At 43.2% G+C, this 20448-nt stretch overlaps 1 protein-coding gene across 1 annotated transcript in view; it reads left to right on the forward strand.

Annotated features, from left to right (window-relative positions):
* Positions 1-20448, forward strand: part of ABCA13 (ATP binding cassette subfamily A member 13) — a 340662-nt gene that overhangs the window by 63018 nt on the left and 257196 nt on the right. Inside the window, exons 16-18 of the mRNA XM_047695838.1 lie at positions 45-184; positions 10529-10643; positions 14144-18925. Coding sequence (XP_047551794.1) covers positions 45-184; positions 10529-10643; positions 14144-18925 — 5037 coding nt within the window. The remainder of the gene's footprint in view (positions 1-44; positions 185-10528; positions 10644-14143; positions 18926-20448) is intronic.

Consider the following 20448-nt stretch of genomic DNA (forward strand, 5'->3'; position numbering starts at 1 on the left):
AACCGCGACCAAAGGCGAGCTTTCTCTGGGTTCTCCGATTGCAGGATCTTTCGCGTACTAGGAACAGTTCAGTCGTCCCTGGAGGAAACACCCGACTGGAAAGGCTTCACAGGATTTATCCGGAAGACCTGTGAACTGGTCCGTTCTGCGAACGTGCAAGGAAGCATCCAGAACGGTCTGTCTGGTAGGTCAGCCGTCTTTGCTGTGGGAACCTGGGCGCTGCTCCCCTTTCCGCGCGTTGCTGCTGAGAGACGCCCTCTTTATGAAGGGTGCCGGAGGGACGTGTGCCAGGGGAGAGGCTCGCCGAGGATTTGCCCCTGGGACGCCCACAGTGCATTGTCGCCGTGCATTACGGCAAGACTGACCGGGGCCCTGGCTTGACTGGTTGTCGCAGCTGTTTCTACCAGTGACCTCTTTTCCTCTCGACCTGTCCTGGTTTGGCTGATAAACACGGACAGGGGTGGACCAGGCATGACGGACCCCGCGAAGTCCAGGGCTGCTGCCTGTGGGGCCTCGTCACTCCTGTGCTGTTAGATTCACCCCGCCCTCCAGGGGCAGCACCCCCATGTCGAGCCCGCTCCCCTCTTCCCGTGAAATCTTCAAAACCAAAAATCCCCTCAAATATAAATTGTACAAATTCGCAACGGCCTGACCCCCAGGCAGTCATTCCCTCGTCCCAAAGGCCCTCTTTCTGAGAAGACGCTGGCAGGGTGGGACCTGTGTTTCTGACTCATCCCCAGGGAGAGCTGGTGGTCTGGGTCCGGCCTTCCTTGGGGACCACGATCGCTCTGGCTGTGCCGTGTGTGCTCCAGCCCCGGAGCACCTCTGCTTCGACTCGGGGTTCCTGCTCTGTGGCCACGGCCACCAAATCTCACTCCCTTCCTTCCTCCTCAAACTGCTGGGGTTTTCATTTTTATTAGTTTTTATTTAAGTTCCAAATAGTTAGCATACGGTGTAATATTAGTCTCGGGTGTACAATACAGGGATCCAGGACTTCCCTGCGTCACCCGGTGCTCGTCCCGGCAGGTGCCCTCCTTCCTCCCATCACCTGCTTCCCCATCCCGCCAGGCTGCCCCCAGCTCCGCCGCCCGCTGTGACCAGCAGCATGTTCCCTGCAATGAAGAGTCTGTTTCTTCGTTTCTCTCTCTCTTTTCCCCCTTTGCTCAGTAGTTTTGTTTCTTAAATTCCACGTATGACTGAAAGCATATGGTATTTGTCTTTCTCCGGCTGACGTGTTTCGATGAGCATAATGTGCTCTAGCCCCATCCGTGTTGTTGCGAATCTCATCCTGTTGCAGGATCTCATTCTTTTTGACGGTGGAGTGATACTGCCTTGTGTATATGAACCACGTCTTCATCCATTCATCTGTCCATGGACACTTGGGCTGCTTCCATGGTTTGGCTCTGGTTGACAATGCTGCTGTAAACCCCAGGGTGCATGGGTCCCTTTGAATCTGTATTTTTGTACCCTTTGGGCAAATACCTCATAGTGCAATTGCTGGATGGTAGTGTAGTTCCATTTTTAACTTTTCCAGGACTCTCCATACTCCAACCGCTGCTTTTAGAGGCTGCCAGAGAAACCCTTCTCTGTCGCGGTCAGTGTCAAACCCACGAGCAGCCCGTTGGGTCTCTGCCTTGGCTGCAGGTGGGCCACACTGAGCTCTGCCCTTGGTGACAGTGCTGGGCTGTTGGCCGTGCCTCCTTGGTTGCGTGTTCCTCCAGTGCTAGAGCTTGGCTGGCTCCTGACCATTTCCAGAAACATAGACGACAAGGGTGACATTCAGCATCTGTGAGAAGGTCTCAATAACATTGACAATCACAACATTTGGTGTGTTTTGTATGAATTATTTCATCCAATCCCCTTGTCAACCCTTGAGCTGGGTTCCGTTTTGACTCCATTTTCAGATGGGAATATTGAGGCTCGTGGAGATTAAATTCTGATATAGACCACCGAGCTCCAAGTGTCAAAGCTGAGACACTGTTGTAGGAGGTCTCTCCCCGGAGCCTGTGAACTTCTCTTCTGTCTGGACGATCCTCACTGGGCACATCACGCTGCCTCAAGGCTTGCTCCGTTATGGAAATAGAGCTTGTCCGAGAACGGAGTATTCTTGATTCTCTGTTCTGTGCATTTGTGTCCTCTTTCATAGATTTTCTAATTTGTTTCCTGTTTCATGAATTTCCTTTTTTAATTTGTATTATTTCCTTCCTTCCTTCTACTAAGTTCAGTTTGATGTTCTTTTCCCAGCTTTTTGATTTTCAGATTTTCTTCTTTTCTTTTCTTTTTTTTTAAGTATTTTATTTATTTATTTGACAGAGAGAGAGAGGGAGAGAGAGAGCACAAGCAGGGGGAGTGGGCAGAGGGAGAAGCAGACACCCCTGAGCAGGGAGCAGGGAGTCTGACACGGGGCTTGATCCCAGGATCCTGGGATCATGACCTGAGCTGAAGGCAGATGCTTAATGACTGAGCCACTCAGGTGCCCCGATTTTCTTCTTTTCTAATAGATACGTTTAAAGCTATAATATTTATCCTATGCAGAACTCTAGTATAGAGCACACAGTTTGATAGGTCACAGTCTTCCTTAACATTTTGTTCAAAATTTCCTGATATTTATTATGATTTCAGGATATTGTTTAATTTTCACTGACATTTGGGGACTTTGAAAGTGATTTTAAAAAAACTGAATTTCTCACCTATTTTTAATGAGAGAACATTCTCAATGGTCAGTCTTTGGAATTTGTTGAGATGTGTTTGTGGCGTACATGGTCCATTTTGGTAAATGTGTGAGTTCTTCAAAACCATGTCACTTCTGTCCTTGTTGGGTGAGGTAATTATGTATATTAAGTAGGTCAAGTTTGTTAATCATCCATATTTTACCTATTTCTCAACTGCCTCTTTATTTTTTAAAATTAATTAATTTTTTTCATTGTTATACTTTATTAAATGAAAAGGATACAAGTTATCCTGATTAGCCAAGAGGAGAGGCACTTGGGGCAGAATCCAGGGGGTTTCCAGCACCAATCTCTAGTTCTCTCTCTTAGAGGAGCTGTAGACAGCAGGAGCTCTTCCCAGGGTGACAGGTCATGGTACACATGGAGTATTGGCAACCAGGGAGGCTCACACGGGCCCTGCTGTCCAGGGATTTTGCTGTGGTTTGGCGATATACCTGTGGTTGGACACCTTTGTGTCTGACCTTAGTTTCCAGCCCCTCTGGAAATCAGGCTGATAGCAGGTGGCCCAAAGGCCCCACCGTAAATCACACTGGTAAGCAATCTGGTGACGCCCAAAGCTTCCACGTGACAAAGACATGCTTGTGACAGGAAATTCAAAGAACTTAGAGATCACTTCCCAAGAGCTGAGGACAAAGCCCACACCTCTCCTTGACCAAGCTTAATTCTTCACCGAACAGTGTATTTTGTAGAAATAAGAATATTCTCTTACATATTCTCAGGGCAAACATAATACTTTTAACCAACTTCCTTTTTTTTTTTTTTTAAGATTTTACTGGAGCACTGGGTGTTGTACATAAACAATGAATCTGGGAACATTGCATCAAAAACTAATGATCTATTTTATGGTGACTAACATAACACAATAAATAAATAAATAAATAAATAGTGTGTGAAAGCACAATAAAATAAAATCTTATTTGCCTCTTTAATCAGCTGCTGACATAGATGAGTTGAAATTTCCCAGTGAAGCGGTAGATTTGTCCATTTCCTTTTTAGCTTTACCAGCTTTGTTATATGTCATTTAAGTTACATTATTAGATACAAACAGTTCAGAACTGATGCATATTTTTATTGCATGAGCTCTTTTATCCTTAGGAAATGAAACTTCATTTTTCTCTAGCATTGTCTTTGCCTTAAAAATATACATCATTGAGGGGCACCTGGGTGGCTCAGTCAGTTAAGCATCTGCTTACAGCTTAGGCCATGTCTTAGGGTCTTGGGATCTAGCCCCATGTCAGGCTCCCTGTTCAGTGGGGAGTCTGTTTGCCCTCTCCCTCACTTGTGCTCTTTCTGTGTGTCTCTCAAATAAATATGTAAAATCATAAACACACACACACACACACACACATATCATGGAGGTCCTCACATTTTTTAAAGATTTTATTTTTTTAAGAGAAAGAGAGAGAACACATGCACAAATCGGTGGGGAGGGGTAGGGGAAGGAGAAGCAGGTTCCCCACTGAGCAAACAACCTGATGTGGGGCTTGATCCAGGACCCTGAGATCATGACCCAAGCTGAAGGCAGACATTTAACTGACTGAGTCACCCAGGCCCTGATATCAATATTAATGTTAGTATTAGCTGTAGTCTGGATGCTACCATGGTTAAGTTTACTCCTAAGCATTTTATAATTTTTTATTATAAATGGAACTGTTTCCTTAATTTCCTTTCCTTTTCTTCCTTTTTTTTAAAAAATAATTTTTAAGTAATCCCTAAACCTAACATGGGGCTTCAGCTCAAAATCCGGAGATGAAGAGTCACACACTCTGCTGAGTGGGTCAGGCGCCCCTTAATTTCCTTCTCATGTTATTCATTGTTAATAATGAAAAATGCAACTGATTTCTATGTGTTGATTATGAATCCTACAGCTTTGCTGAATTTGTTTATTAGTTCTAAAAGTTTTTTGGTGGAATATTTCGTTTTCTATGTGTAAGATAATGTCATCTGCAAACAAGGATAATTTTCTTTTTCTTTTCTTATTTCCTTTCTTATTTTCAATTTATTTTTCTTCTCTTATTGCTATAGCTAGGACTTTTAGTACTGTGTTGAATAGAAGTGGCAAAAGTGGCCCCTCTCTCTCTCCTTTTTTTTCTTTTCTTTTCTTTTTTTTCTTCCTTTTTTCCATTATGGTATAGCCTGGATAGTTATCTCTGACTTATTTTGCAGTTCATTACTTCTTGCTTAAGAACACATTTAATAGTACTCTTAAGCTTATTCATTGCTTTCTCAATTTTAGTTATTATAATAATTTCTAGGGCTTCAGTTTATTCTTTTTATTAAAGTCTGTGCCTGGTAACTCCAATAGTTTGATCTCTTGAGTATCTGTTTCTATTGTATGATTTTCTTCTTTATTTCACTTATGTTCTATATGTACTTGTTTTTGACTCTATTCCAGACATTACATAATAAAAATTACAGAGATAATTTGATACCCTGGGTGTTTTCCATCCTTCAGATAGGCTTTTGTTTGCTCGTTTACTTGTTTTTGACGGGCAGAGGGAGGAGCATGTCACCTTAATTCAATGAGGAGTCGACTCCTTTTGTTTAAAAGCACATGAGATCTTACATATTTGTCATTTGCTCTTACTGTTAGAGTGTAGCCCTTTGGGGTCCCAACCTGTGGCTGTGTGTTGACCAAAGACATTTTTCCTTTGGTTAGTCCTGAATTCCAATTTATTTCCTGCTCTGCTGAGACTGTTGAAAGCTCTGTTCATTTTCTCAGCTCTTGCTTTTTCTTTTCAAAGTAGCAATTGCCTTTACTGGAGAAGTGGCTTCAACTGCTGGGCTTCATCTCACCTGCCTTCCGTCTTCTGGATCCTGGTCCCATGAATACTTCTGGCTTTGCAAGCTGTCCAATGCCTTCAAAGATTTTAAAAATATTTAAGATATATTAAATATCTCCTCTAGGTGTTCATAGTAGGAAGGTTGGGTAAAACGTTCTGGCCACCCATATGCAGAAATGCCTGCTCCTGGTTTATGGTCAAGGCTGGTGTGTGTGTCCCTACCCGGTGGGTGATAGCAAGCTTCCAGCTGTGACTTGGCAGTTAGGCCCAGAAAAGCTCTTGGGTGATGACGAAGAGGTGGTAAAGGGCTCGGACATTGGAATAGGCCTGATTAGACTGCCCCTGACTGGCCGTGTGACTGGGAACTTCAGCTTCATCGTCCAGAAATGGGCATGATCCTATGAGGATTAAGCAAGTTGTTACTTAGTAGGGTGTGTGTGGTGTGTTGGGTGTTACCTAAGTACGAAGTGAAGAACAGACATTCAAGTGTGCATTCCTTGGTGTGCCAAGGCCATTTTCCCTTGTGCCAGTACTTTAGGGTAAAGTTTAATGCATGTTTCCACAAGGCAGAAGCACATGAACTAATGGATGTGACTTAGGAGATCAGAATCAGCCTTTATTATTTAAAAAAAAATTTAGAGAGAGATAGAGTGTATGTGCAAGCACAAGGAGGGGGAGGGGCAGTGGTAGAGGGAGAGAACTTAAAGCAGGCTTCTTGCCCAAGCATGGAGCCCCATGTGGGGCTTGATCCCACAACCCTGAGACCATGACCTGAGCTGAAACCAACAGTCTGACTCTTAGCTGACTGAGCCACCCAAGCGTCCCGAGAATGACTTGCACATTTAAGAGGATGTGCCAAATGTTGGCCAGAATGCGGAAGGACTGGGGCCATCATAGGGTGTTGGCTGGAATGTAAAACGGGATGACGACTTTGAAAAACAGCATCTGCGTCTCCAAAAGTTATATATGCAGACACCGTGTAATGCAGCCGTTTCGCTTCTAAAGAAAGGAGAGCATATTTCCGTCTGAGGCTTGTGCATGACAGTCATAGTTGCTGTCTACTTGCAACATCTGCAACCAGGGAGCCAGCCGAGTGCGGCTGTGGGACCAGAAGGACTAGCTGCGGCACTCCCTGCACAGGCGGTACTCCAAGGTCAAAATGGATGAGCTTGCTCACTCAGAATGAAGCTCAAACTAACCGATTCTAATTGATCATGCTCGGTGAAAGATGTCGGACAAAACACAGCACGCACTCTAATTCCATTTATGTGAATTTCTAACCGATGGTGGCAGAAGGCAGATCCAGGGTTTCCTGGGAACAGGAGCAGGGGCCAGACCTGACAGGTGGAGGGATGAGGAGGGAGCGCGAGGACACTGGGGAGTGATGGATAGGTTCACTGTCTTAATTGTAACGATATTTCAGTAATATGTACACATGTCAAACCCTAAAAATGGTCTGTGCAAACAGCTGTGATTTGTTTTACGACAGCTATATTTCAATAAAGCTGAGGTTTTTTAGAAGAAAGAAATCCAAATTTAAGGCAAGTGATTTATGCTTTTTGGCATCTATGGAGAAAAAAAGAGGCAACAAGCTTCATAGCTGGCGCAGGGTGTGCGATTCACATCAGACTTTTTAAAAGGTTAATGCTACCAGAAAACCAAGCCACATCGAGTAACTTTTTTAAATAAAAGAAGGAAACATGGGGGGCCTGGGTGGCACAGTCGGTTGAGCATCTGACTCTTGGTTTCAGCTCTGGTCGTGATCTCAAAGTTGTGAGATCGAGCCTTGAGCTGGGCTCCGTGCTCAGTGCCGAGTCTGCTTGAGATTTTCTCTCCCTCCCACTCGGCCCCTCCCACTCATCTTCTCTGTCTCTGAAATAAATAAATATTTTTAAAAAAGAAAGCGGGAACATAATTCACCAGGAAGGGAACAGCAGCAGATGGCCGTGATCGACCCCGAGACGCAGGAAAGCATGTGGACAACAGCGTCAGGTGCAGCAGAGAAACAACAGGCTACTCTCTAGCCTATGGAGGGTAGGACAAGAAGAGCGGTGCTGACGTCCTTTGCAGAAAGCCCATAGGTCTCGTGCACTGGAGGGCCAAGCATCTGAAAGTGACTTCGAGGGATGGGACTGCCGATAGTTTGGGTGAGACGGTGGGCAAGGAGAAATGCTGAGACAGCCTCCCTTTGTCGCCCAAGCCAGGCCTCTGCTGCTCCTCCGTGTTAGCAGAAGACGAAGCTCATGGGTCTGGACAAATGGGGGTAGCCTGCTCTGACTTTGGGGCGGCAGACGTGACCGATGGTCCAGATGTCACCGACAATGCTGGGGACTGACCTAACCTGCCTGTTCTGAACAGTGGAGTGCCCAGCGCCCCTCTTATGTGTGCAAGAAGGGAGGGGGCAGGGGGATGGGTGAGCCTGGTGATGGGTATTGAGGAGGGCATGGATTGCATGGAGAAATGGGTGTTATACGCAAACAATGAATCATGGAACACTGCATCAAAAATTAATGATGTACTGTATGGGGACTAACATCACATAATACAATAAAATAAAATAAAATAAAAATAATCCTAAGGAAGAGGAAATACAAAAAAAAAAGAAACTAAAAAATGTGTAAGTACATACATAGAAGTGTTTTCAAGCGAAATAGACCAGAAATTAGAAGAGAGAATATTCTACAAGATTGTGAAGATAGAGAGCTGTGTAGAAGGTCCCACTGACCGTGATTGGAAGTTCTCAAAAGTAGAGATGATGCAGGGTTTGGAATGATTGAAGAAATGACCCAAGAATATTTCCCAAAATGTCTATGTTTTGTGTTCATTTGCCATCTGTGTGTGTTCTTTGGAAATATACCTACCCGGGTCATCTGCCCATTTTTTTTTTTTTAAGAGAAATTAAATTCACTTTATTTAAAAAATTTTTTTTAACATCTTAATTTTATTTTTTTTTCAGTGTTCCAATATACATTGTTTATGCACCACGCCTAGTGCTCCATGCAATCTGTGTCCTCCTCAATACCCACCACCAGGCTCATCCATTCCCCACCCCCTTCCCCTCCAAAACCCTCAGTTAGTTCCTCAGAGTCCACAACCTCTCATGGTTCATCTCCCTCTCCGATTTCCCCCAACTCCCTTCTCCTCTCCATCTCCCCATGTCCTCCATGCTATTCCTTATGCTCCACAAGTAAGTGAAACCATATGATAATTGACTCTCTCTGCTTGACTTATTTCATTCAGCATCATCTCTTCCAGTCCCATCCCTGTTGCTACAAAAGTTGGGGATTCATCCTTTCTGATGGAGGCATCATACTCCATAGTGTATATGGACCACATCTGCCTTATCCATTCGTCTGTTGAAAGGCATCTCGGCTCTTTCCACAGTTTGGTGACTGTGGCCATTGCTGCTATGAACAGTGGGGGAATTTTTTAAAAATCAGATTGTTGTTGTTGTTGTTGAATTGAATGAGTTCTTTACTTATTTTGGATGTTTGCTCCTTATTGGAAGTATGAATGGCAAATATCTTCTCCCGGTCAGCAGGTTGCCTTTTAGTTTTGTTAATGATGTTTCCTTCACTGTGCAAAAAGCATTTTAGTTTGATGGAGTCCTGATAGTTTCTTTTTGATTTTGTTGCCCTTCCCTGAGGAGATAGATCCAAAAAAATATTGCTAGGTCTGATGTCTAAGAGTTTACTGCCTATGTTTTCTGTGAGGAGTTTCATGGGTTCAGGTTTCACGTTAGATCTTCATTGTATTTTGAGTTTATTTCTGTGGATGGTGTAAGAAAGTGGTCCAGTTCTCCCAACACCATTTGTTCAGACTGTCTTTTACCCGTTGAGCATTCTTGCCTCCTTCGTTACAGATTAATTCACCATATAACTGTAGGTTTATCTTCTGAGGCCTCTGTTCTGTTGCACTGACCTATGTGTCTGTTTTTGTACCAGTGCCATCTTATTCTGGGTTAGTTTAGATTTCTTAGGTTTTTATCCTAACTATGGGTCACATTTTCTTGCTTCTTTGCATGCCCAGTAATTTTTTATTAGATGACAGACATTATGATTTTAGCTTTGTTTTGTGGTTGTTGTTTTGTTTTCTTATGTTCTTTTTTTTATTTTTAAGATTTTATTTATTTATTTGAGTGAGAGAGAGAACAAGTCGAGGGCATCAGCAGGAGAAGCAGACTCTCTGCTGAGTGGGGACCTCGACATGGGGCTCGATCCCAGGACTCTGGGATCATGACCTGAGCCAAAGGCTGACATTTAACCAACTGAGCCACCCATGTGCCCCTGTTTTTCATGTTCTTGAAAAGAGTTTGATCCTTTAGGATCTGGCTTTTAAGGTTTGCTAGGCAGGACTGGGATGGTATTCGGTGTGGTTGCAAATATGCCCCAGGACTGAGGCAAGACCCATTTTGCATCTTGTACTCACTGTCTAATGAGAACTGTGGATTGTTCCAGTCTGGCTGATGGAAACAGAATTTGTTCCTGGCCCACGTGACTGACCACTGGACACTTTTCTTGAATCTTTTTGGGTGGATCTTTCCCTGGTCTCAGGGGGTTTCTTCACCAGCATGCACTGATTTACCCTCAGCTGAATACTTGAAGGAGGCATACAGAAAGTGCTCCGTCTGTGCAGCTCTCTCCTTGGAGTCTGTTCTGTGTGTCTGCGCAGTCTTTTGTACTCCAACCTTCATCCCATCTACTCAAGGTGCCTACCAGCTCCACTTGGTTCCACCTCCTGGGTCAGTCCTGCGATACTTTCTTTAAGGCAACAGATGGGATAATCATGGGTCTCACTTTAATTACTTCCTGTTTTCTGTGGATCACTGTCTATACTGCTTGATGGCCAGTGGCAGTTGACCTTGGCCAGACGCAGAAGCCAAATCACAAGGATTTCTAATCCTTCTTTGTTTTATTTTCAACCAGATTAAGAAGACCACTAAAGCGTTCTTCACTTTGGTAGATTTGACTGTTGTGTCCAACTTGAAATCAATACATGACATGCCTTTCTGTTTAGATTTCTCTGAGGAATCTCCTTGTTATGAAGAAAACATGGATTGGGAAGCCATCACCGATAATTATTTCACATTTTTGGGTAATTTACTCAAGTCTCCAGCTGCTTCCATCTCCAGGTAAGTTTTCAAAATTCAACTTCCAGGTTTTGATTTAACTATTATCTGAGACAAGCAAAACCTATTTATAGGAAATGTCTGCTTTATTTATTTATTTGTGTAATTATTATTATTTTTTTAAGAGAGTTTGAGAGAGAGGGTGAGTGGGGACGGGGGGGAAGGGAGAGTGAGAGAGAGAATCTCAAGCAGTCTCCATGTCCTGCGTGAAACCCTATGTGGGGCTCGATCTCACAACCCTGAGATCATGACCCGAGCCAAAATCAAGAGTGGGATGCTCAACCCACTGAGCCACCCAGGTGCCTCAGGAAACACTTGCTTTAAAATGTGAACTTCTGATGTGACTGTGGATGCCGTACTTCATATTAGGCATTCGATATTATTTGCCCCATAGCATTTATGACTCCTGTTTCCATGGATTTTGAAAAGAAACACAAATGATAGTTGTAAGATTTTCCTTCAAAAGCATGATTTATAATAGATGCTCCAAAAATGGAATGGTTGGATAATAGTCTCATCCAGTTGTGTACTTTAGACACGGGATCCGTGGCTGAAGATTCTGGGAGCTCTGGGGACTTTTGGGAGAGAAGTGAGCTTTGGAACTAAATCGCCAGTTTATATGCTGCTCATGCATTCAGACAGAAATTCTCATGTATAATTATGGAGATGGTATACAGCTTCTTTCTTTAATTTTTTAATACATGAGCTTCTCACTTTATTTATTTATTATTATCTTTGAAGGCAAGTTCTACACCCAGTGTGGGGGTTGAACTCACAACCCTGAGATCCAGAGTCGTATGCTCCCCTGACTGCATCAGCCACGCGCCCTGGATATCGCGTGGAGTTTAATATTTATTTATTTATTTATTTATTTCAGAGAGTTGGGGGAGCAGAGGGAGAGGGACAGAGAGCCTTAAGCAGGCTTTGCAGTGAGCGTGGAGCCTGACATGGAGCTCAGTCCCACGACCCTGAGATCATGACCTGAGCAGAAACCAGGAGTTAGACGGGTAACTGACAGGGCCATGCAGGTCCCCTGGATGTGGTTTAAAGAACACTTTATTTATTGCTTGTGGGGTATGTTGACAGAAGCTTTGTGTTAGGACATAGCTTTTAAATTTGGGAACGGATCAAACTTATCTGTGAAGTTTGTTAAGAATACAAATTCCTGGAGCCTGCCCCAGACATGCTAAACCTTGGCTGTGTGGAGGACCCGGCTTTCTGTAGATTTAAGGAATTCTGCACGTGGTTCTGGTGCACACCAAAGTTCCAAAGCTATTCAGCAAAAGAAAAACTCTGGGCCATGTCCTATTCCAGCCATATAATAGCTGCGTGAATCTGCTAATTAAAAAAAAAAATTCTATATATTAAAATTGTATTTCTATATATTATAGAAAATTTTCTATATATTAAAATTGTATATGTATTAAATTTCTGTGTATTAAAATTTTATATATGTATATATATGTTTATATGTGTGTGTGTGTGTGTGTGTGTGTGTGTGTGTGTGTGTATATATATGAAATATTTCTTTTTCCGTGACTTGGAGATACTGGTGTATATCCCAACAGGCTTCTGTAGGAGTGAACTACAACTGTAGTTAGGAAAGTGCCTTACAAACTATAAAGTGATGTAACGATGTGGAGCTGTACTTCTACCAGTGGTTCTAGTTACTTCTGCTGCAGCCCTTACTCACACTGCTCTTTTTTTTTTTTTAATTTTATTTATTTACTTGAGAGAGAGGGAGGAGTTTGAGAAAACGAGTGGGAGGAGGAGCAGAGGGGGAAGCAGGCTCCCCACACCTGAGAGCCCAACACGGGGCTTGATCCCAGGACCCTAAGATCATGACCTGAGCTGAAGGCAGAGGCTTAACCCACTGAACCACCCAGGCGCCCCAGCTGTGTGTGTATCCCTATGCAAGGCTGGACTTGAACAAGATCCGTATGGAATTCCTCATAGCACAGCTTTCTTGTTCTTGCTGGAGAAGTTCCCTGGAGAATGTTCTCAGTGTTTCCTGGTTCAAAGTCGCCACTGTCTTGCAAATAAGAGTAAATTAAATGATGACGTGCCTCTCCCTTGAGCGTTTGCATTCTCTCTCTCTCTCTCTCTCTCTCGCTCGCTCTCTCACTTAAATAAATAAAATCTTAAAAGAAAGAAAGTAAACTAAATGAAGACTGTACCTTCTGCTCCCAGATCCCAGCTATTAGATGGGAGGAAAGCAATATTCATTTCATCTCTCCTGTGTCTGTCCTGTGTCAAGACTGTGCCTTAGCTGACAGGATTATAGAATGAAAGAGGTTTAGGAAGGAATTCAGCCTTGAAGGTATTAGTAGCCGATACCGGTCAAAATCCTTATCCACAATTTTTCAATGTGTCTTTTGAAGTCTGGACATGGAGGCTTTTCTTACAGGGGTTTCACAGCTCCTTCCACAGAGACCCCAACACGGTGCGCCCATCTCAGGTCTCACTACCGGGAGGGTTCATGAGTTGGGGGTCTGCCCCAGTCCCCACGGGTGGAGGGGGCATTAATACATACCTGATACGTGAACCATGTCATCTTTTTACATTTTTTAAAATATTTTACTTCTTTTTACTTAGAGCAAGGGAGCGAGCATGAACGGGAGAGGGGCAGAGGGAGAAGGAGAGAGAGAGACTCTCTGGCAGACTCTAGGCTGAGTGTGGAGCCCCACGTGGGGCTTGGTCTCATGACCCTGAGATTGTGACCACGGCCAAAATCAAGAGTCAGACTCTCAACTGACTGAGCCACCCAGGTGCCCCCCCCCACCATGTTGTCTTTCTAAACTCAAGCACATAGGTCCCCAAGGATTTAAAGAGTGGACTGGTGACTCCTGAGTTAGTGGAAGTTAGTAGACTTCTCCACATGTGGACCTCTGTTACGGGTGTGGACTTGTTGGAACCCCTGATGTGCTCCTTTGAGAACTGTGTGCATTTTACAAGTAGGCACCTGGAGAGAAAGCACATTATCTAGAATCATGAGTTTCTGGGCACTTGAGGGGCTCAGTCAGTTAAGCATCTGCCTTCCGCTCAGGTCATGATCTCAGGGTCCTGGGAGGGAGCCCCACACTGGGCTCTCTGCTCAGCGGGGTGTCTGCTTCTCTCTCTCCCTATACCCCTCCCTGCTCTAGCCAAGACATTCTGAGACACAACAAGGAATCGAATCCTCAGATTCTTCTGGCATATGTAGCAAACTTACCTTTAATGATCCTTCATATGAAATCATGGATTAAAATAATTTAAAATGCATTGTTTTTGGTGCAGGAGGCAGATTTTAAGCTATGTATAGGCATCTGCATTGTGACTTTCTAAAACACTTTGGAATACTCACAACGATTCAGTTCCAGTTGTGAAATATACTGTGTAGCAAACAGTCCATTTATGTTTTCCTCTAAATACGTGTATTACTTTGAAAATTTGAAACACTGAATTTGTCTTGAATTTATTTATCTATTTATTTGGATACTAAGACAATTCCATTAACATTGTAGAGTCTTGAATTCCACAAAGGAACTTCTCATGATGGAAAAGAAGTTGCATTCCCTCGAGGATGAGGAAATAAACTTTTTTTTATCTTTTGTGAGATTTTTGGAGGAATTATTGCCTGATCCTTTTGACTCACCCAGCGTGCCCAAATTCCATGACCTCCCATCTCTCAGTGAGACTCTTCTGAACACAAGCCACTTGTGGGTCAACCATTCAAGAAGTTTAGAGAGCGACACATCTGCTATTGCTACTCAGAAACTTTTGGAATTTGGCAAAGTGGTGATCGACAAAATAGGATCTCTTGAAAGTCTCTGGATAAAGAACGAATCAGATAATATCTTGAGGTTCATGGAATTAGTACTTTTTGAAATTGATCCCAAGCTCCTGGAATTGTGGATGTATGGCATTTCAAAAGAAGAAAGAGTCAGGCTGGAAACTGTGTCTACACTTCTTAATTTTTCAGTCACAGAAGATGAGAGGGTTCTTACCAAGAGCCTTAACTTTTCCCAGTTGTTCCAGTCAGACTGGCCGCGATTGCCAGCTATGGAAATGGACTTTGTACATTTGAGTGAAACTGTGATAAGCAGTCTCTATGAGCTCGGATTTCTGAAGGAAGGACAAGTATTTGAAGCTCTAGACACAGTCTACGCTATAAGGAATGCATCTGAACTTTTCTCAGCCCTTTCTGAGCCCGAAAGACGAGCCATGGACACGGTCTTGACTAAGATATATCTAGACATCTTCCAGGACAACGATTCAGCTTTGCTTCTGAAGATTTATGCTTCATGTTTTGAATATATTTATAAACTCTTGAGCATTCCAAGTACAGAGGCTTTGCTATCTTTCCTTGCACAAACCTCAGAGCGCATCTTGGATATCATAAAGCAATTTGATTTTCAAAACATCGGTAAAGCATTTGAATTTTTGTATGAGACAACAGGAGTTCTTGAGGGACTTTCTGAGGGATCTCATTGTCAGCAGTTGCTTTCAATTTTTAACTACTTGGAGCTTCAGGCCCAATCCCTGATGTCTACTGAGGGCCCAGAACTGGAAGTGATCCCTGCTACATTGACAGGCCTCAAACAGCTGCTCTTGGTAGACAAAGATTTCCGTATTTCCTTCTTTCAATACATGAGCCAACTCTTCAACGAATCAGTCAAAGCCCCATTGGGCAATGAATGCTTTGCCTTGGATAATAAGAACATCTCTTCTGTGAATTACTCAAAAGATAGAGGGTCTTCATTTATTCTTCCATGGACACAAATTCTTTCCAACCTCTCAGCGGATGGCAGGACGTTCAATGAGTTCATGGCTGTTCACTGTACGGTCTCATGGCTTCAGATGTGGACTGAAATCTGGGGAGGCGTATCTCTTCTCTTCCAGCTTGACATGAATGTTTTCACTCCTCTCCATGTTGGTCTCACTCAGCTTCTGGAATTGGAAAATGATGTGAGAATTTCTGAAAGCTGCCAGGGAATGTTTCCCACCCATCACCCTGCCAGACTCCTATTGGATTTGTTTAAAAATGTAACTCAAGCTGATGGCTTTCATGATTGGGATGATTTTTTGACTCTCAGAGACCTCTGGGTAGTATTAGGTGATGCATTAGTTGGGGTAAAGTCACTTAGCCCCGAGCAGGTAAGGAAAGCCCTTTTTACCATGGAAACTGCCCTGCATCAGCTAAACACATTTCCGTTAAACACAAATGCAAGCAGAGAGTTTTTCTATTCTCTGCTTGACGTTTTCATGGAATTGAGCAACACCTCAGCATACATCGACAGAAACGTACAACTGATAAATCACTTTCTTACAAATAACATTACAAATTATGGAGTGAGGCTTGACAGTGTCATCACTGAGCTAAGAGAAGCAATGTTATTGCTTCTAAATGCGTCACATGACCAAAATTTATTGTCCTGTGCCGGGATTTTCCAAAATGTTACCGAGTTTATTTTGGAAGATGGTTTATACGTAAATACGTCACAGAAGACATTACGTATTCTGGCCATGTTAAATTCCACATTTTCCTCTGAGGACACGATTACCAAACTGAAGGGATGCGTCACATGGATAGACATCACAAACCACCTGTACGTGATGTACAACTCCAGTGTTGCACACGACTATCTTCAGGGTAACCGGAGGAGTTTCAGAGACGTGGGAGACAAAATTAATTCTACACTGAAACTTGCTGCTTGGATTCTCAGTATGAAGGGACCTCACTGCACACTGAATAAGTCAGATACAAATTGTGTGAATATTGTATTGAAAAATGTAACCGACTTTCTGAATGTCATACTCACCGAAGTCTTTGAAAGGGAAAAGGTACCCAAATTTGAGATCTTGCTAACCCTTTTCAATGATTCCACAAACCAAGTAAGGATGATTATCAACAACCTGACGAGAGACTTTGATTTTGTATCTCAATCCAACTGGACGCGTCTTACTGAATTAATTCTAAGACCCCTAGAGTTGTCAGATGACATACCTAGCCAGTTTACAAATCTTTGGTTGCATTTAGTAGCTCTGGGGAAGGAAATTCAGAAACTTATGAAAGGTATTTCCACTCACCTCCCAGAAAATGACTCCTCTTCTACATCTGAAAAGTATCTAAACCTATTTGCTACCAGTTCAAAAGAAAAGGATGTCAACAGTTTAGGCCATTCCTTTTATCATCTAGCCAGCTACCTTCTCTTCAACCTGTCTCATGATCTCCAAAATCCACCACCAGTAATGCCCCACAAAATCATGAATGCTGTAGGTCTTGCCATCCAACTGATTCGGGATGTGTTCAACTCCCTGGTGCCCTCAGTTCTTCACAATATTCCACAAGATCTGGGTGATATTCAAGTTTTCAAGAAGGTAGCGTCTCTCCTGCGCACTCTCAAGAAGACAGACATAGACCTGCTGGTCGACCAACTTGAGCAAATGAGCGAAAGCCTAACGGATTTCTTTAAGAATATCAGTAGCTTAGGTACCCACAATCTGGGGGCCAACCTGCTTGTAGGCTTGGTGGAGAAATTTGTAGACAGCTCACATTCTTGGAATGTCAATCATCTGCTGAAGTTCTCACGCTTGTTCCCTAAGGACGATGTGAATGTCGTGGTAGACGTGTACTACATGCTTCCTCATGCTGTAAGGCTCCTGCAGAGGGGAGTTGATAAAAACATCACAGAACTCCTCAAGGATGTCTATAACTTCACGCTCCTTCATGGCATAAGCATTTCCAATGTCACCAAGGAAGACTTTGCTAACGTGATAAGAACTCTTTTGGACACAATTGAATTAATAGCGGAGAAACCAGGAATTCTTTCCGAGGCTTTCACTTGCCTTCCTGTGGTTTGGTGCTGGAATCAGACAACTTCTGGGTTTCAGCAGAATCCAAAGTTAGAAGGCTGTAAATCCCATGAGCTCATGCCATCTTCCTTTTATACCAAAGTGGCCAGCCTGCTCGACTACCTCCACGTCTCTCCCCCAGGTGAAGGTTTACAATGTTTGGACAAAGGTTCACAGAAGGAGATTATGAAGAAGATGGTCTGTGTAATTCGTGAACTAGTGGACTGGAATTCCATTCTTCTGGAGCTTTCCGAAGTCTTTCATGTTAAAATTTCGCTTGTGAAAACCATGCAGGAATTTTGGCATAAAGTGTTACCATTTGTCCCATCTTTTGAAAATCAAAGCAACGGTAGCATCTCTGAACTTTGTCCCAGTGGCCCCATAAGGCAAATTGTTTCGCAAATCATAGCAAAATTAAAAAATGTTAACTTTACAAAAATTCCATCAGACAAACACATTCTTGATACACTAGCTAGTTTAAACAAGATCCTTAACCTTAGTGAAGGCACAGAGGCATCTGTTCGAAATAAGATTTCCTTGAATTTTGAAAAGATCATGAAATTGCCTTCTGGGGATCAGCACCTAGAAAAGAGCCCCCATTCTCTAGACCCTCCATCTGAGACATTTCTCGATGCGAACCTGACAGGCAGTAGTTTAGAAGCACCATCAAGTTTTACTAAAAAAAGAGAAAAAACTTTCCACTCTTCTTACTTTGAGGATCTAGGGATGGAGCTTGAAGAAATCATGGCCAATCTAAGCCACAACTTTTCTATCAAACCCCAGCTTTCTGAAATTATCAGAGAAATTCAGATGCTTAATTCAGATACTCTTCAAAATGTAACTTTACAACTTGCCCATTTTTTCGAAAGCCTGGGCTCATCGTCATTGAGGATATCAGAAGTCGTTGAAGATTTTCTGTCAGTCGTAAAAAACTGGCTTCGTAAATGGGCAAAGGAAGATGATTCTGGAATGATTCAAACATTATTTCTTCTTATGGCCAATGAGAGCTCAACTGATGATCTAGCTTTGTTGACCAACAAAGATATTGCTACCTTTTGGGGGCTTCTTAAAACCATTTCTAGGGAAGGTAATTCTGATGTTGCCCATCTTATGCAACTGCTAAGCCAAGAACAGCTAACTAATTTCTCACTTGCTCAATTCCTTTTTGAAAGTTTCCTAATTAATTCAATCAGTAATTTAACTGGGAGGTCTCCAGAGGCAGCCTCAAATTCAAGTGATAGTGACCTTCACATAATGAATTTCATTAAGCTCACCTTGAACCGGACACAGTCAGAAAATGGTGAGAGAATAATCCTTCCTCCGAGAAGCGTAGTGGATTTCACGGAACAGGTTTTGAAAACATTCTTCTCATTTTTGCTAGAGGAAAATTCTGAGAACAGAATATCTCTTCTGCTAAAGGCCTTCCACAAAGACATCATTGCAGAGTTGAGGTAAGTCTACTTTTTTTCCTTAAGATTTATTTATTTCTTTGAGAGAAGGAGAGAGAGAAAATGCTTGGGGTGGTGGAGAAGGGGCAGACGGAAAGGGAGAGAGACTCCAATAGACTCTGTGCAGAGCACAGAGCCTGATGGGCTCAATCCCACGACCCTGAGATCATGACCTGAGCTGAAATCAAGAGTGGGACGCTTAACAGACTGTGCCAGCCAGGTGCCCTGAGACTTTTCTTTTCTTTTTTTCTTTTTTTCTTTTCTTTCTTTCCCTCTCTCTCTTTTTTTTTTTTTTTATAGTAAGTGAGGTTGTTATATGTTACAATTGATTTTTATTTCCTGGAGCATATAAACATCAGTAACAGCACTTCTGTACCCATCACCCTTGGATGATCTTCTAAGGGAATTTTGTCTTAATGGACATTTCATTAAAATATCATGGTGAAATAATTTTGATGATTGTCATCTAAGTAGTAAACACGTACAGAAACCTAGGCCCTGGCGATTAATCACTTATGCTCTCTTACGTTCTCGGGTTATGCAAATAGTTACGAAGTTCTATTTTATGTGGAACTTAAACATTAGTTTTTTTTTTTGGAGATTATTTATTTGCTTATTTGACAGAGAGAGAGAGAGGAAGGGAGATGGAGGGAGAGAGCAAGCACAAGCTGGGGGAATGGCAGGCAAGGGGAGAAGCAGACTCCCCGCTGAGCAAGGACCCAGACACAGGACTCGATCCCAGGACCCTAGAATCAAGAGCTGAGCCAAAGGCAGATGCTTCACTGCCTGAGCCGCCCAGGCACTCCCAGCATTAGTTTTTATGTATGTATATGCATACACTTCATCACTATTTGAAGTGATGTAGTCACTGTCTCATCACCAGTGAGGCGTTCAAATATTTTTATTCCAGTTAATCTAACATTTTATAACTGATGGTCACATTATGTTTCTCTCATATTTATTTTTTTTTCCTTCTATTGGAAGCTTGCTGGTGAGAAGGCAGGAGGGATACTCCAGTTCAGCCTGGCATGTGTGTATCAGTCAGGGCCCGGCCCCTGAAGTAGAACCAGAACAAGGATTTAATTCAAAGAACGGGTTCGTCCGCTTGTGAGCACTGGCTAAGCAGGCTGTGAGGAGGGCGCGCTTCCACAGGAGACCATTGTGGGGGGCAAGGTGACTGGAGAGAAGAGCAGTTGCTGTCTGGGGTTGCGAGGTCAGGGAAGTTCGAAGCCCGCTCTGAAGGCCCTTCAACTGATGAAGTCTGGCCCACCCAGGACAAAATCCCGTCTTCCTATGTCCGAGTTTACTCATCAGGGGCATTAATCACACCTGCACAGTCGCTTCCCAGCAGCACCTGGGTTAGTGTTTATGCTGTACATTGGCTACTGACTTCCCTTCATCCTCCACTCTCCTGAGGGAATCCACCGAGATGAACATTAGTTAGTTAGTTAGGGGGTGGGCTGTCACTCAGCCTCGCCTCACTGATGCAGTACAGAGCCATCACCCATCTGAGCGAGTTGCTGGGA

This window comes from Lutra lutra, chromosome 11 (assembly GCF_902655055.1).
Source record: "Lutra lutra chromosome 11, mLutLut1.2, whole genome shotgun sequence".
NCBI lineage: Eukaryota > Metazoa > Chordata > Mammalia > Carnivora > Mustelidae > Lutra > Lutra lutra.